General features: G+C 47.1%; 1 protein-coding gene across 3 annotated transcripts in view; it reads left to right on the top strand.

Annotated features, from left to right (window-relative positions):
* The window catches only part of FHIP1A (FHF complex subunit HOOK interacting protein 1A), a 272404-nt gene that overhangs the window by 201601 nt on the left and 51760 nt on the right, over positions 1 to 19043 (top strand). For all 3 annotated transcript variants that reach the window (XM_047798353.1, XM_047798351.1, XM_047798352.1), the window contains one exon: positions 1454 to 1540. In XM_047798353.1, the coding sequence (XP_047654309.1) occupies positions 1454 to 1540 (87 nt within the window). The remainder of the gene's footprint in view (positions 1 to 1453; positions 1541 to 19043) is intronic.

Raw genomic sequence — 19043 nt, 5'->3', positions numbered from 1 at the left:
TATATTTCATGTCATATTTTGAGATGGAGGCCAGTATACCTAAAGATTTTTTTCTTTGCTGGTACTCCCGAAATGATCCCAGTCAGCCCTCAATATTTTCAGGTTCCACATCTGTGGATTCACCCAACAGAGGATCTGAACATATTTCCAAAAAAATTCAGAAAATCCAAAAAGGCAAAACTTGAATGTGCTGTGTGCCAACAACTCTTTACCTAGCGTGTACATTGTATTTACAACGATTTATCTTTATTCGGTACTATAAGTAGGTTAGAGATGATTTACGTGTAGGGGAGGATGTGTGTGGATTATATGCAAATACTAATACCATACAAGGGATTTGAATATCTGCAGGTTTTGGTATCCTGGTAGGGCAGGAGCATGCTGGATCAATTCCCCAGAGATACTGTGGGACAGTTGTATTTATAAAAGATATTAGGGAGTTCCCTGGTGGCTCAGTGGGTTAAGAATCTGGCATTGTCAGGCAAGGATCTGATTTGTCAGCTCAGGTCACTGCTGTGGCTCGGATTTGATGCCTGGCTCAGGGACTAAACAAAAAAGGCTAAAAAAAAGAGGATATTAGTAAGGCTTATCCATGCTAAATATGTATTGAAAATTAGATATAGGAAGTGTTGTACCTCTGAGAATGTTTTCTGCTTCTTAACAGTATCCACTTTTTATGCAAATATTTTCTAAATGCCTTCCTCCCTGATGTAAATGATGATCAGAAAATATATTTCAAAATGAGAAATTTTTTTCCTGCCAGCAAAACGAATGAATTCCCTTGTCCATTTTGACAGTTATTATTTTTTTAAATTAGTCACAAGTTGAGATAGGACATAGATGAAGTTACAGAGCAAAAATTATATTTTCCCATCTGTGGACTATAGTTTACGAGTCCATATACATATTCAGTCTATTTATTGTCTGTTTTTTTCAAATAGAAACTTAAAATTACCCATTTTAAAATTTGAAGGTCCAGGTTCTTTACACTGGCATAAACCACCTGCAAAAATTGGATGGTGGGAGTTCCCGTGATGGCACAGTGGTTAACAAATCTGACTAGGAACCATGAGGCTGCGGGTTCGATCCCTGCCCTTGCTCAGTGGGTTAAAGATCCGGCGTTGCCGTGAGCTGTGGTGTAGGTCGCAGACGCGGCTCGGATCCCACGTTGCTGTGGCTCTGGCGTAGGCTGGTGGCTATGGCTCCGATCAGACCCCTAGCCTGGGGACCTCCATATGCCGCGAGAGTGGCCCAAGAAATGGCAAAAAGACAAAAAGACAAAAAAAAAAATTGGATGGTGGTTTGAAGTCTGAATTATTCTTTAGCCTTGGAATAAATGGCCAACATTTGGGTTTCCTTTTTGAATTCAGGGTGCACCCAGACATGTCTGATTTAAAGAAGACCTAAAGACTGAGCTCTCTGTCCTTTCCATGACTATCTGTTTCTCTCGTAGGTGGCGCACCCCTTGATTCGTAATCAGCTTGTCAATTATATTTACAATGGATTCTTGGTCCCAGTCTTGGCTCCTGCTCTCCATAAGGTTGGTGATTGGCGAATGGACTCTCTCCTCTGTAGCACAACGGATGGAAACTGAGGAAGGCAAACACAGTGTAACTGACTTGATGGTGACTTGCACTTTATTTTCCTTCTCATTCCATCCGTATTTCTTACCATTATCAAACACAGGTCTCAAAGATGACAACAGCTTAAGTCCGATGGGATCCATTTGGTGTCATGGAGCAGGACCTTGTGAATGTGGGGTAAGGTGGTCTAAATGAGCCTTGGCAGCTCTTGTGTCCACCTGAGCCCGCAGGTGGTGGCTGCTTGGGCCTCACTGTTAAGCTGTCCTCTGAGCCTAACAAGTCTGTCATAGAGACTGTGAGCTTTACTGTGGACAAAGAGGGGGGCGCTGGTGCCACAAGTGCCATGGGAATTGCCGTCTCCTTAATAGAACATAATTTTTTATTCTAACAGTTTTGTGACAGCAAGAATTAAAGGAAAGGCAAGTTAAGGTTGGCCATCTCATTAGCATCACTCTGAGTTCCTTGCAGTGCCCTTATTTTGTATAATAAATCAGCTGATGTCTTTTCTATTATGAGCTGACAGATGTCCATGGACCTAGAATTCGGATTTTATGGAGCTGTGTTTTTTTGGTTTTGTTTTTTCTTCACTAAGTAAAGAGACATGTATGGTCTTTAGTTCAGAGAATCTTTGTCAAATTATTGGAGTTGCCAGCCCTGGCAAGGAGAGAAGCAGGAAGCAGGGGACACTGTCATGTCTTTTGATGGAATGCCTACCTTGATCTACCTGAAAGGCCTGTTTCCACGTACTCTTATTTTATGGAATCCAAGAACACCTGATGAGGGCACCTTTGAAGCCTGGCATGATGCTGATGGGCATTCTCCTCTAGAGCAGCAGGTCTGGATGGAAGATGGTTGGCCACCTCTTAGCATTTAGTGCCTTTTAAGCACAGCAGTGGTGTTTTCCACGACAGGCAGGTTACTTGGTCAGACTAAGATTTTTGTGTTACTTCTAGGTTCAGGTCATCTTGGACCTCAAAATACTGAGGATTCCACGTTATTTTGGTGGCTTATGGGCACAAGGGAACCAAGTCTCGGACACTAAGTTTGTCTTGGAAAATACGGGACATGTCTTTGGAAACACAAACCTTGCCTTGGTTTCTAGGTTGTCCTTGTGTTAGTACTTTGCTGTCCTGGAGGAAGGGTGGGTATCTTGTAGTGAAAGTCTTTAAGCCTCTGCGTGGAGGAATTTTCCTTTCTGGGGGAATAGAACAGGGTCCTGGAAATTCTTAGGCAGTTGTTATCCATATAGTTCCCCGTACATGTAGACTTTCTTCCTTATTTATTCCCATCCATATTCTCATTGGTTGACATAAAACAGTTTCCCAAGTTATATCATAATAGTGATCATTGTGATTATTCTTTGCTCAGGATATTTTGTGTTATTATAATTAGTGTACTCCAAGGTTACAGGTATTACTAATGCTTTATCCATAATCGAGGGTGAGATCCACCTTGAGAGCTGTCATGAGGCTCTGCCTGGTCACTGAGTCCTTTCCTACACAGCACTTGGCACAAGTGGAAGTGAATCATTCGATGCAGAGGGCTTTGGGCAGTGTCTCTGCAGTGCTTTGCCTGCTCCTTGGGGGTAGGGTTCACACGTGTTTTGTTCCCTGGGGACGAAGTCCCTTAGACTTGGGGGTGCTGAATAAGCAGCACACACATGGATTGGTGTTTGTTAAAATGCCAGGGAGAGTGTTGGCGCTCAGTACATCCCCAGACAGTGCTTCACAGAGAAAAATAACAGCACTTATAACTAATATTGTTCTCAATTATGCCGTAATTAAAATATGAGGTTGAAAAAATTGGGTGAGGTTATTAATACCTGCTTATTGTGGGGCAAAAACAGTCAATTCTGAATAGATAAAATACAAAAGTAATATCATAATATTAGATGTGAAGTTCCCATCCCTATTTAGGATTCCTTACCTTTTTTCCATGGTAGACCGTTTCTCCCTGGGCTGTTTAGTGACTCGGAGAATATTTCCTTCTTAATTTATTTTTCTCCCTGCTCTTGATCGTTTATTGTTTGTGTTTCTACCACTTGGAATGAAAAGGTTTAGGGAGAAGCAGGGCAGGGGGAGTGAAAGGCCCCCCCTTTCCAGCTCTGGGCTCCCAGCTTGGCTGCTGAGAAGAGCCTCTGACGTGTGCAGGACGAGGGGCTCAGGCAGAGGAGGGCGTCCGGAACTGGATGTTTCTTGATGAGCTCCGGGTGGAGCAGACACAACCCTGTGTCCTCCTCGGGAGTCTCAGGTCTTCTTAGGTCGACTGGAGGGGATCCTGTCGGTATCTCCCACTTTTGTGCCCTTTGCCTTGAGCCTTATTTAATATTGGTAAATACATTTTCTTTGTGGACCATGTCAGCCCCGAGTTGATGTCTAATATGGTCATTGTCTGCTGTCAACGGAGGCTGTGTGCAGAGGTGAACTTTCTCTGTCTCATAAGATAAATAAATTCAGGCTTAAAATTTTTCCCACATCATGACCAATACGCATAAACAATGTTTGCACAGCATTTCTGAACCAGAGATGAAGTTGTTACAGAGGGTTGTGGGTAGTGAAAGGCGGGGAGTGGGGTCTTGACGGGGAAGGTCGCCTCTGCTGTGTGCCCCCCCCCACTGTGTCCTTGGACTAGGACCCTGCCCTCTCTGCATGGTGTCCACCCCGCACCGGGGGACGGTTGTTTTCTCTTCTCTATTGGCATAAAGGAGTAGCTGGTGTTTTTTAAGGGGCTGCAGAGTTTTCTGTAATGGGGACATAAGGTCCTCAGTCCCCTACTCGCAGCTCAGAAATTCTAAACACTCTGAAAACTGAATTTTTAGAAAATAATTAATATACGGCAGTATAGTCTACCCTTGCTGAACTCAACTTGGTGGCAAAACCATACCTGAAACTGTCCTGAGGTTATTTGTTTATTTATTTATTTAAATTTTATTTTTCCTAGGGCCACACCTGCGGCATACGGAGGTTCCCAGGCTAGGGGACTAATCGGAGCTGTAGTTGGAGCAAGGCCAGGGATCGAACCTGAAACCTCATGGCTCCTAGTCGGGTTCGTTAACCACTGAGCCACGACGGGAACTCTGAGGTTTTTGTTTTTATACCACTGTGTTACTGTTTGTATGTTTCGTGAAAGAACTATCCGTATATTTGATTATAGAGTTCTGCCCAGACCTGCTGGTTGATTATGTCAGATATGGCAGATGTACCTATTCCTTTCTGAAAAGTTTGGAATTCCAAAATACTCACGGTCTTCAGGGTTTTGAATAAGGGATTTAGGTGCCTATTTTGGACATTGTAGGGAAGGGCATGTGTTTGGAAATAGGTCAGAATCATACTTTGTGAAAGTCACATTAAAGAAGATGATACGGTGTTAATATACATCCTTTAGGAGTTAGACCTAGACATAGATATAAACGTCGCATTGTATACAACTGGTTTTATGTATTCATATATAAAATAGATAAATATATAAATTTGTATTATATATATAAAATTTTATGTATCTATATATAAATATAAACATGTACATATTGTGATTACTCTATAATATGTATGTTATACATTAAGTATTTACAAATACAATAGTTAATGGTGTGGTCGTATCAGTCTGGGTCCTCAGAGGAGAGGATGCCAAGATAGAATAAATTGTGCAGGGTTTCACGAGGGAAACGCTTGTCAGAGAGAAAGAATCAAGTGCGGCGGGGAAGGCAGGTGAGCTGTGGGGCTGCGATGCACATTGGACCCCAGGTGTTGGGCGTGGAGAGGGGGGCTGCAGTGTCCGAGCCCTCTGTGCCATCTGAGGGAGGCTGTTCCTGTTCTTCCAGGAACAGGTCCACCTGAGTGTCCCTTAGTACAAGCTCCGGTCTGGACACTGGAACAGTGTCCCTTCTGCCGTATTTTGTTCACAGTAGTCACAGAGCTTTCAAGGCTCTTTTTAAATTTTGTTGGGAGTTCCCATTGTGGCTCAGTGGGTTAAGAACCCGACATAGTATCTGTGAGGATGGGGGTTCAATCCCTGGCCTCGCTCACTGGGTGAAGGATCTGGCATTGCCACAAGCTGCGGTGTAGGTCTCAGATGTGGCTCGGATCCCGTGTTGCAGTGGCTGTGGTGTACGCCGACAGCTACAGCTCTGATTCGACCCCTAGCCTGGGAACTTCCATATGCTGCAGGTATGGCCCTAAAAAGAAAAAAGAGACAAAAGAAAAAAAAATTTTATTGGATTGTAGTTGACTCACAAAGTTGTGTTCATCTCAGGCGTACAGCAGAGTAAATCAGTTATGCATATACATACATCCAGTCCTTTTCAGATTCTCTTCCCGTTTCTCTTCCCATACCAGCTACCACACAGACGAAACAGGTCTCCCTGTGCTGAACCGTAGGTCCTGGCTACCCATCTATTCCGTATATAGTATTGATTGCCCACCTCTTGGTGGTTGGAGTGTCAGAGAGTTTGTGGCCATATCCTGGGCAGGTTACCAGCCTGGGACGGAATGTGTCAAGAGTCAGAGAGCTGGGTGGACCGGGTCGCCTGATGAGAACCAGGAACTTCAGACATGGTCACAACCATGTGAGAGGGAGTCAGGGGAATACCTGGCCAAACCTCATTCTCTTCCCTTCCTCCGATTGCCTCCTGGGCTCCCACCGGGTGAACCCAAGTGGAATCCAGGTGGCCGGGGAACCGTGGAGGAAAAGTGCTCCAGGTGGGTGACCTGGGGCTCCGGGCAGGGTGGAGAGGACCAAGAGCGGCTGGAGCCGGGCACGTGGAAGCTGTCAGCACCCGTCCGCACTTGTTTCAGTGTGGTGGCGTGTTCATCAGCAGGGAGATACGGCCCCCACGACCCTGTGCTGGTGTTTGGTGCTTACGTAAATTGAGGCTTAAAATTGTCTAGAAACCCATAGGAAAGTATGGTTCACACTTACTGCCTGACTCAATGTGTTGATATCCTTATCCTCTGGAACCTAACACATAGTTTTATTGTGATGGGCAGATATGATGCTAACAATATCCGAGACATGAATAAACAGCAAAGAAATATCTCAGGCACAGGCAGGCTATCAGCAGGTCAAGCTTATTATTACACGGATTCACACAGGGGCAGGGCGTGTGGAGGAAGGGTGCTAGACCATGAGTCAGAAGATCTGGGTACTGGAGTTCCCATTGTGGCTCGGTGGTTAACAAACCTGACTAGTATCCATGAGGACACAGGTTCAATCCCTGGCCTTGCTCAGTGGGTTAGGGATATGGTGCTGCCATGAGCTGTGGTGTAGGTCATAGGCATGGCTTGGATCCCGCGTTGCTGTGGCTGTGGTGTAGGCTAGCAGTTGTAGCTCCTATTCAGCCCCTAGCCTGGAAACTTCCATATGCTGTGGGTGCGGCCCTAAAAAGACCAAAAAAAAAAAAAATCTGGGTTCTAATCCCTGTTCTTGTATTTGCTGCTATGTGACCTCCTTGTGCCAAGCTTTTACCCTGAGTCTTTTCCCCTCAGCTGCACAGGGGGAATAGCATATTCATCTTTCCTCAAACTCGAGAGCATTCTTGTTTTGTGTTGTATGGCCGCCCCCATGGCATATGGATGTCCCCCCAGCCAGGAGCTGAATCTGAGCTGTAGCTGCGACCTACCCCACAGCTATGGCAATGCCAGATCCTTTAACCCACTCTGTGGGGCTGGGGATGGAACCCAAGCCTCTGCAGTGACCTGAGCCACTGCAGTTAGATTCTTCACCCACTGCACCACAGTGGAAACTTCCAAACATGAGAGCATTCTGAAAACTATACTGTCATGGGCAGAGGTATTCTCAGACCTCTTCCAGGGCAGATCCTGCCATCCCGTATGCATCAGAGGATAGTAGTGTTTGTTCAGGGACCCCTTCGTGAGCATGCAACAGACGAAGGGTGTGCTCGCAGCCCCCATGGGGAGATGGAGGCCATGGAAAAACCCTCTTGACTCTGTGAAGTTTGTGATCTGGGACCCATGAGAGTGACAGGGCAACCACAAACTTAAAACAAGATGGGCTAAGATAAGTGCTAGAACAGGGAAGGGAGCCGGGGGTGGGGGTGGGGGAGGCAGTGGTGAGGGGCGTGGCCATGCAGCGTGGGTACTTAGGGAGGGTGACTCGGGGCTGAGCCTGGAAGGGGCGCCCGTGGGGCAGGATGGCTGGGCACAGAGCTCGAGGGTACGCATTTGGATAAAAGGCGCCCCCACCCCCCGGAGCGTGAGGGCTGAGGAGAGGCCCCAGCTGGATGCCCAGGGCAGGGGAGCCTTTCTGTTCATAGCAGGGAGTTTGCGTGCAGAGGGGTGTCTGCTGATAAGGGTCTCAAGGACAATGAGGTGGGGACAAGAGAAGGCCAGCAGATGGACTGGCATTTTGAGAAGTGGTGGGGAACAGCAACAACAGCAAAATCAGAAAGTAAGGAGGTTCAAGAGCAGGGAAGACTGGAGTTCCCTTGCGATGCAGTGGGTTAAGGCATTGTCACCGCAGGGGCTCGATTCACTGCTGTGACTCAGGTTTGATCCTTGGCCCTCGAACTTCTGCATGCCACGGGCATGGCAGGAAAAAAAAAAGGAAGGTTGCCCTCCTACCCCCCTGTGTACAGCTGCCGGTTTCCCCTCATCAGATCATCAGATGCACTTTCAAGACTGGTTTAAAAATAGTGGGATTTCAGGGAATGGCTTTATGTACAAGCCTGAGGCTTCGACTGGAATTGCCTGTTTTCTCCATGGCCTCCACCCTCTGGGCTCTCCTGTTCTCTTCAGTCTGTAGCTCCCCTGATCTGATGCCCTCCTTTCCTGCCCAAAGTGGGGGCAGGCCCTGGGCTCTGCCTTCAGCCTGGGATCAGCTACCAGCTGGGTCGCTTCATCTGAGAGGCCGGCCTGCAGATGTAGGTCACCAAAGCCGCGCTTGATATCTTCTGTTTCCAGGACACCTTAGCCTCTGCACACCTCCTTTGTGTGATAACACCCACCTCCCCGCCCCCAGTTACCTGGTCCAGAGCCTGGCTTGTTCTCGAGTCTCTGCTCATGCTCTCCCCTCATGTAGGGCCAGCTTTTCCCCATACAGGTGTTTAGTTTGGTCCTTTTTGTTTCTCTCCTGATGATGTCCATGCTCCCATCTCACATGGACTAGGGTTAGTTTCGCTGATGCGTTTCACTGCTGCATCTTCTTTCCTCAGGTGGCTGCACGCACAGCTGCTGGATTAAGTTTCTCTTTTTAATTTTTAATTTTATTTCTTTATTTCTTTTTCTCTTTTTACAGCTGCACCTGCAGCATATGGAAGTTCCCAGGCTAGGGGTCGAATCAGAGCTACAGCTGCCAGCCTACCCCACAGCCACAGCCACACCAGATCCGAGCCACATATTCAATGTACACTACAGCTCTTGGAAATGCTGGATCCTTAAGCCACTGAGCAAGGTCAGGGATCGAACCCGCATCCTCACAGACATGATGCCAGGTTCTTTTCCCTCTGAACCACAATGGGAACTCCTGGATTAAGTTTTCTAAACACATGTTTACATGCACCCCCTGCCTCTGAAACCTTGAGGGGTGCGTCTCCTGGGTCCCCTCAGCTTGCACACTGCTCCACACCCTCCTCCCCAGGCCTCCCTGGCTCTTGGTTCAGGGCCTCTTCTGCACTGAGTCCATCTGCTTGGCTTGCTTTTCTCCCACGGGGCCTTACTCTCTCTTCAGGGGGCGGCCTTAATCCCATTCCACCCGACACCTGTCCCTGACCATGGGCGCTCACGGCTCATCTCTTCTGGAATCAGTGGCTCAGTGTCCCTGTCAGCCATTTAGCACTGAGCGAGTGTTCCTTTCCTTTATGTGGCATGTTCTTGGTATTTGACCCTGTTGCCCTGACTATCTGAAACCGGCGCTATCTGCAGTTCCCAGGCAGTGTACCGAGGAACCCTGGGCTTCCCCAGGGAACTCCGAGAAAAGCGCCTGCATTTATGAGGGAAGTACGATGACGACACCTGTTGGACACCATGTGAATTAACTAACTTGAAGTGAGTCCCTTTCGGCTTGAAATAGACATTCCCTTCAATATGATCATTCTTATGCAAAACTGAGTTTTTGGTGGGTCCTGTGCTTAAAAGTTAGTATCACTTGAAAATCCTTCTTGGAGTTCCCGTTGTGGCTCAGTGTTAACGAATCTGACTAGGAACCATGAGGTTGCGGGTTCGATCCCTGGCCTTGCTCAGTGGGTTAAGGATCCGGCATTGCCGTCAGCTGTGGTGTAGGTCACAGATACTGCTCGGATCCTGTGTTGCTGTGGCTCTGGCATAGGCTGGAGGCTACAGCTCTGATTGGACCCCTAGCCTGGGAACCTCCATATGCCGCAGGAGCAGCCCTACAAGAGGCAAAAAGACAAAAAAAAAAAAAAAAAAAATCCCTGTGGAACAGGGACAGAGGTTGGCAGTGTCCAGCCTGATTCTGAGGTTCCAGTGCCCCACAGAGGTTAAGTTGTTAGGACTTAACCACATGTTAAGCTCTTTGGGCTTAAATGCTTAATAAATGTGAAAACACTACTGATATACTGAAGGTGCCAGAGACTGAGAAAATTTTAGAACCTCTGGTCTGTGTTATATTTTTTGATGCCTCTCTGAAAGGATTGGCAGCTATGATTTGTGGGGTAGATCCAGCCCGTGGCCTCTTTTTGGATATCCAGAGAGTAAGAATGGTTTCTACCTGCTGTATAGCACAGGGAACTATATCTAGTCATTTCTTTTTTGTTTGTTTCTTTGTTGGTTAGGGCCACACCTGCGGCATATGGAGGTTCCCAGGCTAGGGGTCCAGTCGGAGCTGTAGCCACCAGCCTACACCAGAGCCACAGCAACACAGGATCCGAGCCGCGTCTGCAGCCTACACCTCAGCTCACGGCAACGCCAGATCCTTAACCCACTGAGCAAGGCCAGGGATCGAACCCGTATCCTCATGGATGCTAGTCGGGTTCGCTAACAACTTAGCCATGATGGGAACTCCCCCTATCTAGTCACCTGTGATGGAACATGATGGAGGATAAGGTGAGAAAAAGAGTACACACACACACACACACACACACACACATACACATATACATGACTAGGTCACTTTGCTGTACACTAGAAATTGATAGAACATTGTAAATCAAGTATAATAGAAAAAAATCTTAAAAAAAAAACTTTCATCATCAAATAAAAAATAGAATTGTTTTTACATCCATCTGTAGTTGAATGGCTAAACAGAAATGTGGTATATACATACAGCAGATTATCATTTAGCTTTAAAAAGGAAGGAAATTCTAACATCTGCTACAATGTGGATGAACCTTGAGGACACTGAGTGAAATAAGCCTGTCATAAAAAGACAAATGTTGTTTGATTCCATTTCCATGAGGTATCTACAACAGTTAAATTCGTGCAGACAGAAAGTAGATTGGTGGTTGCCAGGGGCTGGGGGAGGGGAGAGCATGGAGTTGTTTATTGGGTAGAGAGTTTCAGTTTTGGTAAGATGCAAAGAGTTCTGGTGATGTTGGTTGTATAACAGTGTGAATGTACACAATACTGTTAAAACGTACATTTAAAAATGGTCAGGATGGGGAGTTCCCATTGTGGCTCAGCAGAAACAAATCTGACTGGTATCTCTGAGGATGCTGGTTTGATCCTTGGCCTGGCTCAGTGGGTTAAGGATCTGGAGTTGCCGTGAACTGTGGTGTAGGTCACAGAGGTGGCTCTGATCTGGTGTTACTGTGGCTGTGGTGTAGGCCAGCAGCTATAGCTCCAATTTGACCCCTAGCCCGGGAACTTTCATATGCTACTAGCGTGGCCCTTAAAAAGCGAAAATAATAATAATAATAATAATAATAAAAAACCCCTACACTGGGAGCGTGACACTTTCCTTTAATATAAAAGAAAGATTTTATATAAAGCTATTGGCTAAAAATTCCTTTAGAAAGTAAGTTCACTTAGGAGTTCCCATCATGGCACAGCGGAAACGAATCTGACTAGGAACCATGAGGTTGCAGGTTCGATCCCTGGCCTCTCACAATGGGTTAAGGATCTGGTGTTGCTGTGAGCTGTGGTATAGGTCGCAGATGCGGATTGGATCCCCCATTGCTGTGGCTGTGGTATAGGCCGGCAGCTGCAAGCTGCAGCTTGATTCAGCCCCTAGCTTGGGAACTTCCGTATGCCATGGGTGCAGCCCTAAAAAAAAAAAAAAAAAAAGTTAGGATAGCAAATTTTGTGTCATGTATATTTTATTGCAATTAAGAACTTTTTATGCTTTTTGAAGATTTTTTTTAAAAGGAGTTTACAACAGAGACTAGCTGTGACTCCCAAAGCCTGAAATATTGTCTGGCAGAAAAGTTTGCTGCTCCCGACCCTCGTGGGTACCATGATGTGCTGTATATTTTAGGTGATGAATCCATGTCTGAGGATGATGCTGGTTCTGGAGGAAGGTCCCCAGGTAGAGAGAGATGTGCGCCCCCCGCCCACTGTATTTGTAGTGACCAGGCTGATCGGGTGCAGACAGGAACAGAAGTGGAGTGGGCTGACTGGCTTTGTCACCATCTTGGAGAAATCTGTGTTCAGGGGCCCCAGGCTGGTGGGATTCCCTCGCACAGTAGGCAGTAGCAGCCAGAGATGGCTTTAGGGCTGCCCTGGTTCCAGGAGGGTTAGAAGAGGGACCCAGGTTGTGTAAATGGCCCCCTGGGCTCCATCACATCATTTCTGTCAGGTGCCTCATAGATTAGGATGGTCTGTTTTGTGGGCTGTTTGGCTCCCTTCTTTGGAGACCATTGGGAAATTAGGGCAGACGGTGGGGCTGTGTGGGGTAGCTGGAGGCGGAGACCTGGAGGCAAGTGAGCTGAAGTCAAGGATGGATGGAGGGAAACATAATGACACACCATCCTTTTCTGCAGGCAGCTCACAGACCGTCGCGGTAATGACCGTGACCTCAGAGAAAGCCTGTACCTTTGCGTTTGGGGAAGAGCAGCCAGCTGTGTTTCATTCAGCAAACTATTCCATTCAAGTGCCCTTGGAAACACAGCAAAGAACCCACCAGAAAGACTGTTTTCTTCCCCCGCCCCATCCCTTATGTGAGGAAACTTATTTGAACAAAATACATAGCTAGGATGATCTTAGCCATTTCCTTAAAGGCACATGTGCCGCTGGCCTCTTAAAAGCCACCATGGAGGCCATTTGTTTTACAGTCTCGTTTTCCAAACACACTCATACATATTCATGATCCATCTCCTGCGAGCTCAGTAATTCATGGCTTATCGACTTAGGTTGATGGATGGAAGTTTTGGGGGGAACTGGAGAAGAAGCAGTGGAAATTTTTGAGAGGCCGGGAACAGCCACGTGGGTGAGTCGCCCACGTGCTTAGTGAATCTGTGGGTGGGGTGGGCGGGGACCCCTTTAGAGCCACTGGGCCTCTCACCAGCTAGGGGTGTTTCTGACGTTCCTGCCCAGTGACACTAGTGACTGGAGATTTGAAGAGCAGTCAAGCGCCCTCTTCAGCGAACACTGATCACCGTTAATAAGTGTTCATGAGCGATAACTGGGTGCTGAGTGTGGAGGAGGCGATACGGACCCCTTAACACCAGAGCTTGGGGTCTCCAGCAAGGAGTGGGCAGAGCAGCCTGTGCCTTAACTGTCGCTTGTGTCTGTCCTTCATGCATCTCTAGTCTGGGAGATGGTGGAGGGGGTGCAGGGTGGCAGGAGGGTAGCGAAAGGCCCTGGTGCCTTGGGGGACACCTGGCAAGTCGATGCCCCTCTGCTGTCACGTGCGTCACTTCCTGAAGACTGACACCTGGACGTTGTAAGTCTGGTTTCCAGTAATGCTGAGAAATGGGAAGAGAGGGGAGATTAGCCCTGGAAACTGGAGATTTAAGGTTTCCAACTTGGTGGTTCTTTGCCAAATCTTTTATAGTTTTTCGCATGAGTCATGGCACTCTACACCAAGACTCCAGCTCCAGGGGAAACCATACCAAAAACTGGACCGGGAGGACATTGGGGTCGCTCCACTTCTGTCTCTATTTATGCCTTTCGATGATTTGCTTTTTAAAATGCGTTCTCTACCTCATTGACCCAACTTGTCCAACTGCGAACAGTTTCCAAATGCTGTCCTGCTCCTCTTTTTTTTTTTTTTTCCTTTTCCCGCTGCGTCCTTATTCTCTCCCTGTCAGGATGTTGAGCTGTACTTGTTCACCTGGAACTTTGTTTCTCCCCATGCCTGGAGGAAACCAGGCACCTGATTCTTTTCTCTGCCAAGCCGAAGGCATTCTGTGCACCCACCTGGGCCCACAGAGGGCTGGTCTGGGTGAAGTGGGGGCGTCTCAGGATGTCCTGGATAAGGGAGGTTGCTCCTCTTGGCAGCTGCTGCCGTCCCTCACAGCCTCCGAGGGGCAGGCTCCAGGGCAGGGAAGTGGCCCTCTGAGGGGCAGGACAGGTGACAGCCTGGGGCAGCTGTGTGCTGCTCTGTGTGAGCTCAGCAGGGAGGCCTGAGGCACCCAGTGCCACCTGCAGCTTGTATCAGTGCATTGTTGTCCCTCCTGGATGCTGGGGACCCCGGTGTGACTGAGGATCTGGGATGGTGGTGGCCAGGCCCAGGTAATCACTCTGTCTCCTCAGTGACCCTGGACTTCACGGAAGAGCCCTGGGGAAGCAGAGAGGCCAGAGGTGATGATCACTGTCGCCTTGTCAGTGAAGGCACTTGAAGGAGGTAATTAAAAGGCCCAGTCCTGCCGTGGGCTCGCAGCTGTGTGACCTGGATTGGCAGCTCGCTGTTAAACTTGGATTGAAAAAAAAACCATACCAAGCAGGCCAGCTCTAGAAAGCCTAAATTAATAATTGGTCTATCCAATGAGAGCCAGCTATTAAATGGACCTAGAAGATTTCAGTGACAGTTATAAGAGGCTTTGACTTAGAAATATTTGATTTATTAATTGAAAACTGAAAGTGGGTGCCATCTAATAATCCTATTAATGCATTATATTTGATTAATACAATTCAGGGAAGCAGTCTAGCTTAGCATTGCACAAAATGGCTTTTGGGTTTAGATGGGCCTTCGTTTGAGTTCTAGCTCTTTGTTATTTAACCAGCAGTGTGATTGTGGCAGGTACCTTCATCTATATATGTGTGTGTGTGTATAAACCTATGGATAATAATATTTACCTTATTGGGTTCTTGTGAAGAATAGATGAGATACTGCATTAATATGCATATAGTCTTTGGCACTTAGTACTCAGTACATATTACCTAGTAACCAGCCGAATCTGTGAATGAAGCATCCTTCCCAATAACATTGTATGTTACTAGACACTGAATTTTTTAAAGCCATTTTTAGTGCTATAGTGTTTTGATTTCATTAGATAATATGCTTATTGTTCCTTAACACATTTTCACGTTATTTCATGGACAGCATGACTTTGGATCTACTCTTCCCTGACTTCCCTCAGAATACGCTCAGTTCAGTTGTTTCCAGAGTTATCTTCCTATTCATTCTGGTTCATTCAGGTCACACGTTCTCAAACTTCGGTGTGCAAAGACAGTTCCCTGAGAAGCTCCTTCAGGCTAGTGCTAGAGTTTCATAGGTTGGGCTGAGGCCCAGGAGTCAGCACCTCAGCCAACACCCCGCTGCCCTAAGGGCCATGCTCAGGGGATCCTACTGATCTATTTATGCTCTTTTACCCAACAAGGATGCAGAAGACACGGGCTCTAGTTTTATGTGTGATCGCAAGGGTCTTGACTTGGGTAAGGATTCACTTTCTTCATGGGTTGTATTCTTACCCTGTCAGCCTCCCGAGACTTTGGGGAACGTCAGACAAAAGCTGCCTGACAGCACCTTGGGAAGCCATGAGGCCTCTTCCAAATGAGCAAGGCGTTAAAATGGGGATCAAGGTCAGCTCTCCCCCCCGCCCCCCCGCCGGCCGAGCTGTTCAACCAGCAAAGCAGATAACATAGGTGAAAGTACTTGCATAATTTGGAGTTCCAGTCATGGCACAGCGGAAGCAAATCCAACTAGGAACCATGAGGTTTTGGGTTCGATCCCTGGCCTCACTCCATGGGTTAAGGATCTAGCTGGCATTGCCATGAGCTGTGGTGTAGGTCACAGACCTGACTTGGATCTGGTGTTGCTGTAGCTCTGGTGTAGGCTGGCGGCTACAGCTCCAATTAGACCCCTAGCCTGGGAACCTCCATATGCCAAGGTGCGGCCCTAAAAACAAACAAACAAACAACAGCAACAACAACAAAAAACTTGCATAATTTAAAGACTTAGTAGTATCTAAAGGTGAACAGTGAAAGAAGACTGTTGGGTTCCAATGTGTTTGCCTCTGACGTGTATGGCGTGTGATGAGGGAAGGGCCTCTCATTGGTCAGGATGCTGGGCAGGTGCCATTATTCATTACCCTGAACTCACCTGTGCTCCTGTGTGATGCTGTTTAAGATATGCAGACAGGGATGTCAATACCAAAAAATTCCTTTCTGATGGAAATGTTATCAGCTTGGCAGTGGGAATACTGGCCACTCCCTGATGTCATGTGTCTGTCTCAGAATATCGCAAGGCGTCGCCGTTCCACTGCCAACCTGGTCTTGGTGACTTGGTGCTGTGGGTGGAAGGGAGCAGAATGGCTCCTTGAAGCCAAGAGGGGATGGGCAGATTTTCTGTGGTTGACTGTGACCATTTTTGCTTTTTCACTTCCTACATTCTACATAATTAAGTAGAAAGGTGATGCATACAGATTTTGAGATCCATATACAAATATACTTTCCTCTTTATCAACATATAGAAAAGCCTGAGTGAGTCCATTGTTTATCCCAGAGCTCTCACTTGCGGACCAACCATGGAGCAACATGAAATGTCTAGTATTCACTGTGGAAAGCATCTGAGAATGCAGAAATAGATGATAATAGAAGCTATCAGATCAGTCACCTCTTTTTTTCTTTCCCAGAGAAAATATTGTAATTCATATCTAAGGTCCTGAGCTAAGATTCCAGCCTACCTAAGCACTGTATCTTGGGGTGTTTTGTAGACACAGAAGTTCCAGGTAAGGCACAGAGTGTGTCTGCAGCTAAGTACATTCAATGAAAACCCAAGTCTTTCCTCTCGTTTTGCTTATTCACAGAACAAGCAGTGAACTAATTGGCCCTAAGACTCATGACGTCATCACCTCAGCTTTGACAGCTTTCATGGTGTCTTGGGGGCATTCCCGTCTCTGTACTACTGTACCTAGTGCTGCAGCAAAACAAATAAAAGCAAAACCCCTAAAACATTGGCCTGAGTAAATAGACTTAAGATTGGGAGCAAGGGGGAGGCACATTTATTCACTCACTGGCTTAAACTGCAAAGTCATGGTATCTGGTGAGGACAAAGGATTTCATTGGGTGTAGATTTTAGAGTCAGGTCTCCAGCGTCAACATCTCAGGTCTGTATGCCCTTGGGCAGAACCTTTAACCTCTCTGAGCTGCTTTCCTCATTTCCTTCGTAAAACGCAGGTGATGGGAAGGGTGCCTACCTTGCAGGATTTGTGAGGATTGACTGACTTTGAGATGATGCCTGGCACAGAGTGTAAGTGCTCTGTATGCATTAACTCTTTTATAACTCTTTCTGTATTTTTATGTACTGGTTGGAAAATCATAATTTTAGAAGACCCAGCAGTGCTCTCATCGACCTACAATACTACTGTTATTATCTGTTTGCGAATGAAATCTGGTGCATTTGCCAGGAGGAAATGGGTAGAGAGCTGGGGGCAGTGGTGAGGTACTGGGGAAATAACCCCAGTAGACCGGGCAGAGCCCGACTCTGTGAACCTTCCCAGGCCAATCCCAGACGTCCACCTGCTTCTGTCTCCGCACACCCTCTTCTCCAGCTCTCCTGGACCATATGCCTCACGCTGAGCGTGAGCTAGCCTTTGAGTCAGACGCCCCTGCTTCCACCTCCCTGCTGCTCGCGACCCCTTTGTCCTACAGCTGTGCTTACCCCAACCCCAAGGTACAGACCACATGCCACCTGCCCCCCAACGTCTTCATGGTCAACCCAGAAGTCGGAAGTCACTCCTCACTTCTTTTGAGTTTGGCTGGTATCCCTCACGTGGCCCTTACATATCATTACATGCGATCATTACGGGTTTAATACATCTGACTGGTCCTACCGGGAGGTAGACTCCCCGAGCATAGAGACCACACATGGGTAATGACTCATCTACATGCTGAGCAGGTGTTACGGCCACGTAAGCAGCACATGGGCGTGTATATAATAGGTACTGTGCTGTTAATGGAATAAATGAGTGAATGTGCGGACATGACTATGGTGAGTAGGTCGAGGTATGTACGTGTGGAGCAAAGGGAGGGGAGCGAGAGCAGATGCCAAGGACTGATTGAATAGTTTAGAGCTGTCAAGGTGACGTCAAGTGGGTGAACAGTCTCGCTGTCAGCTGGCCTCCCAGGGTGGCGTGGGGCGGGGAGAAGTGAGGAGCCTGGGTGTTTAGGATGGGCTAGAGGAGGTTTTCGCTGAAAGCGAGACAATGCTTACTGGGGAGGTAGGTGCAAAAGGGAAGGGACCAGATTTGAGACAGATATTGCCGGAAATGTGTAAAGGAAGATAGATGCTATAGAAAGAAGCACAAGGAAAGTGCACAAAATATTATTGAAGAATCATCAACAACTCTAAGACTGATGTCTGAAATGTGCTCTCCTTAAAATGAAGCTATATGAAGTGGGAAACCCTTCACAACAAGCACATGAGGACCAGGCTCTGGCTGCAGCTGATTCAGTGGTGGAGGGAGGGAAGGAAGTGGGTAGTTTGACAACCTGTTTCTTTCAACCAGTGCGTGGATTCTTTTACTCATTAATTCAAAACCTTAACTCTTCCACAGTGGGTCTTCCCACAATAGTTGGGAATTAGTCAAATCCTGCTATTATTCCTGGGAAATCCCCTAGCACTCATTTGGGCAATTAACTTTTTCAATAATGCAAAATACTCTACTACCCAGTTGGATAAATGAAGTTTTGGGATACTTCCAAATTACTCTTTTGTTTCCTTCAATAGAGATTTAAGTCTTTTCTCTAGCTCTGCAAAATACCTATCTCCATGGCCAGTGGCAGAAGGTGGTATCTGTCAAGCAGGCTAACTTGATGACAGAGTGGGCAACCCAAGACTGGAGGCTGGGGGCTCCTCATCACTGACTTTGCTCCGTGATCCAAAGAGCTCCTTACCTTCTGGGCCTGAGTTTTCTTTGAAAAGAATGTGATTGGTCATCTTTATATTTACAGACCACGGCTCAGCAAAAGCCGCTTAAAAGTCTGGTTTCTTTCTTTCTTTTTTTTTTTAGCTGGTGTTAGTCCATCAGCTGAAATATCTTAAGTGGTTCCCTGGCACCTGTGAAGTGTAGGGTCCTTCGTGAGAGAGGTTCCTCCCTCTGTGCACATCAGAACCAACAGGGGGAGCCTGGTCCCACCCCTGGAGAGGCTGCTTTACCTGGATCCA

The sequence above is a fragment of the Phacochoerus africanus genome, chromosome 10, assembly GCF_016906955.1.
Source record: "Phacochoerus africanus isolate WHEZ1 chromosome 10, ROS_Pafr_v1, whole genome shotgun sequence".
NCBI classification, from domain to species: Eukaryota; Metazoa; Chordata; class Mammalia; order Artiodactyla; family Suidae; genus Phacochoerus; species Phacochoerus africanus.
The sequence above is the reverse complement of the archived record's forward strand: the minus strand, read 5'-3'. Positions and strand labels throughout refer to the sequence as shown.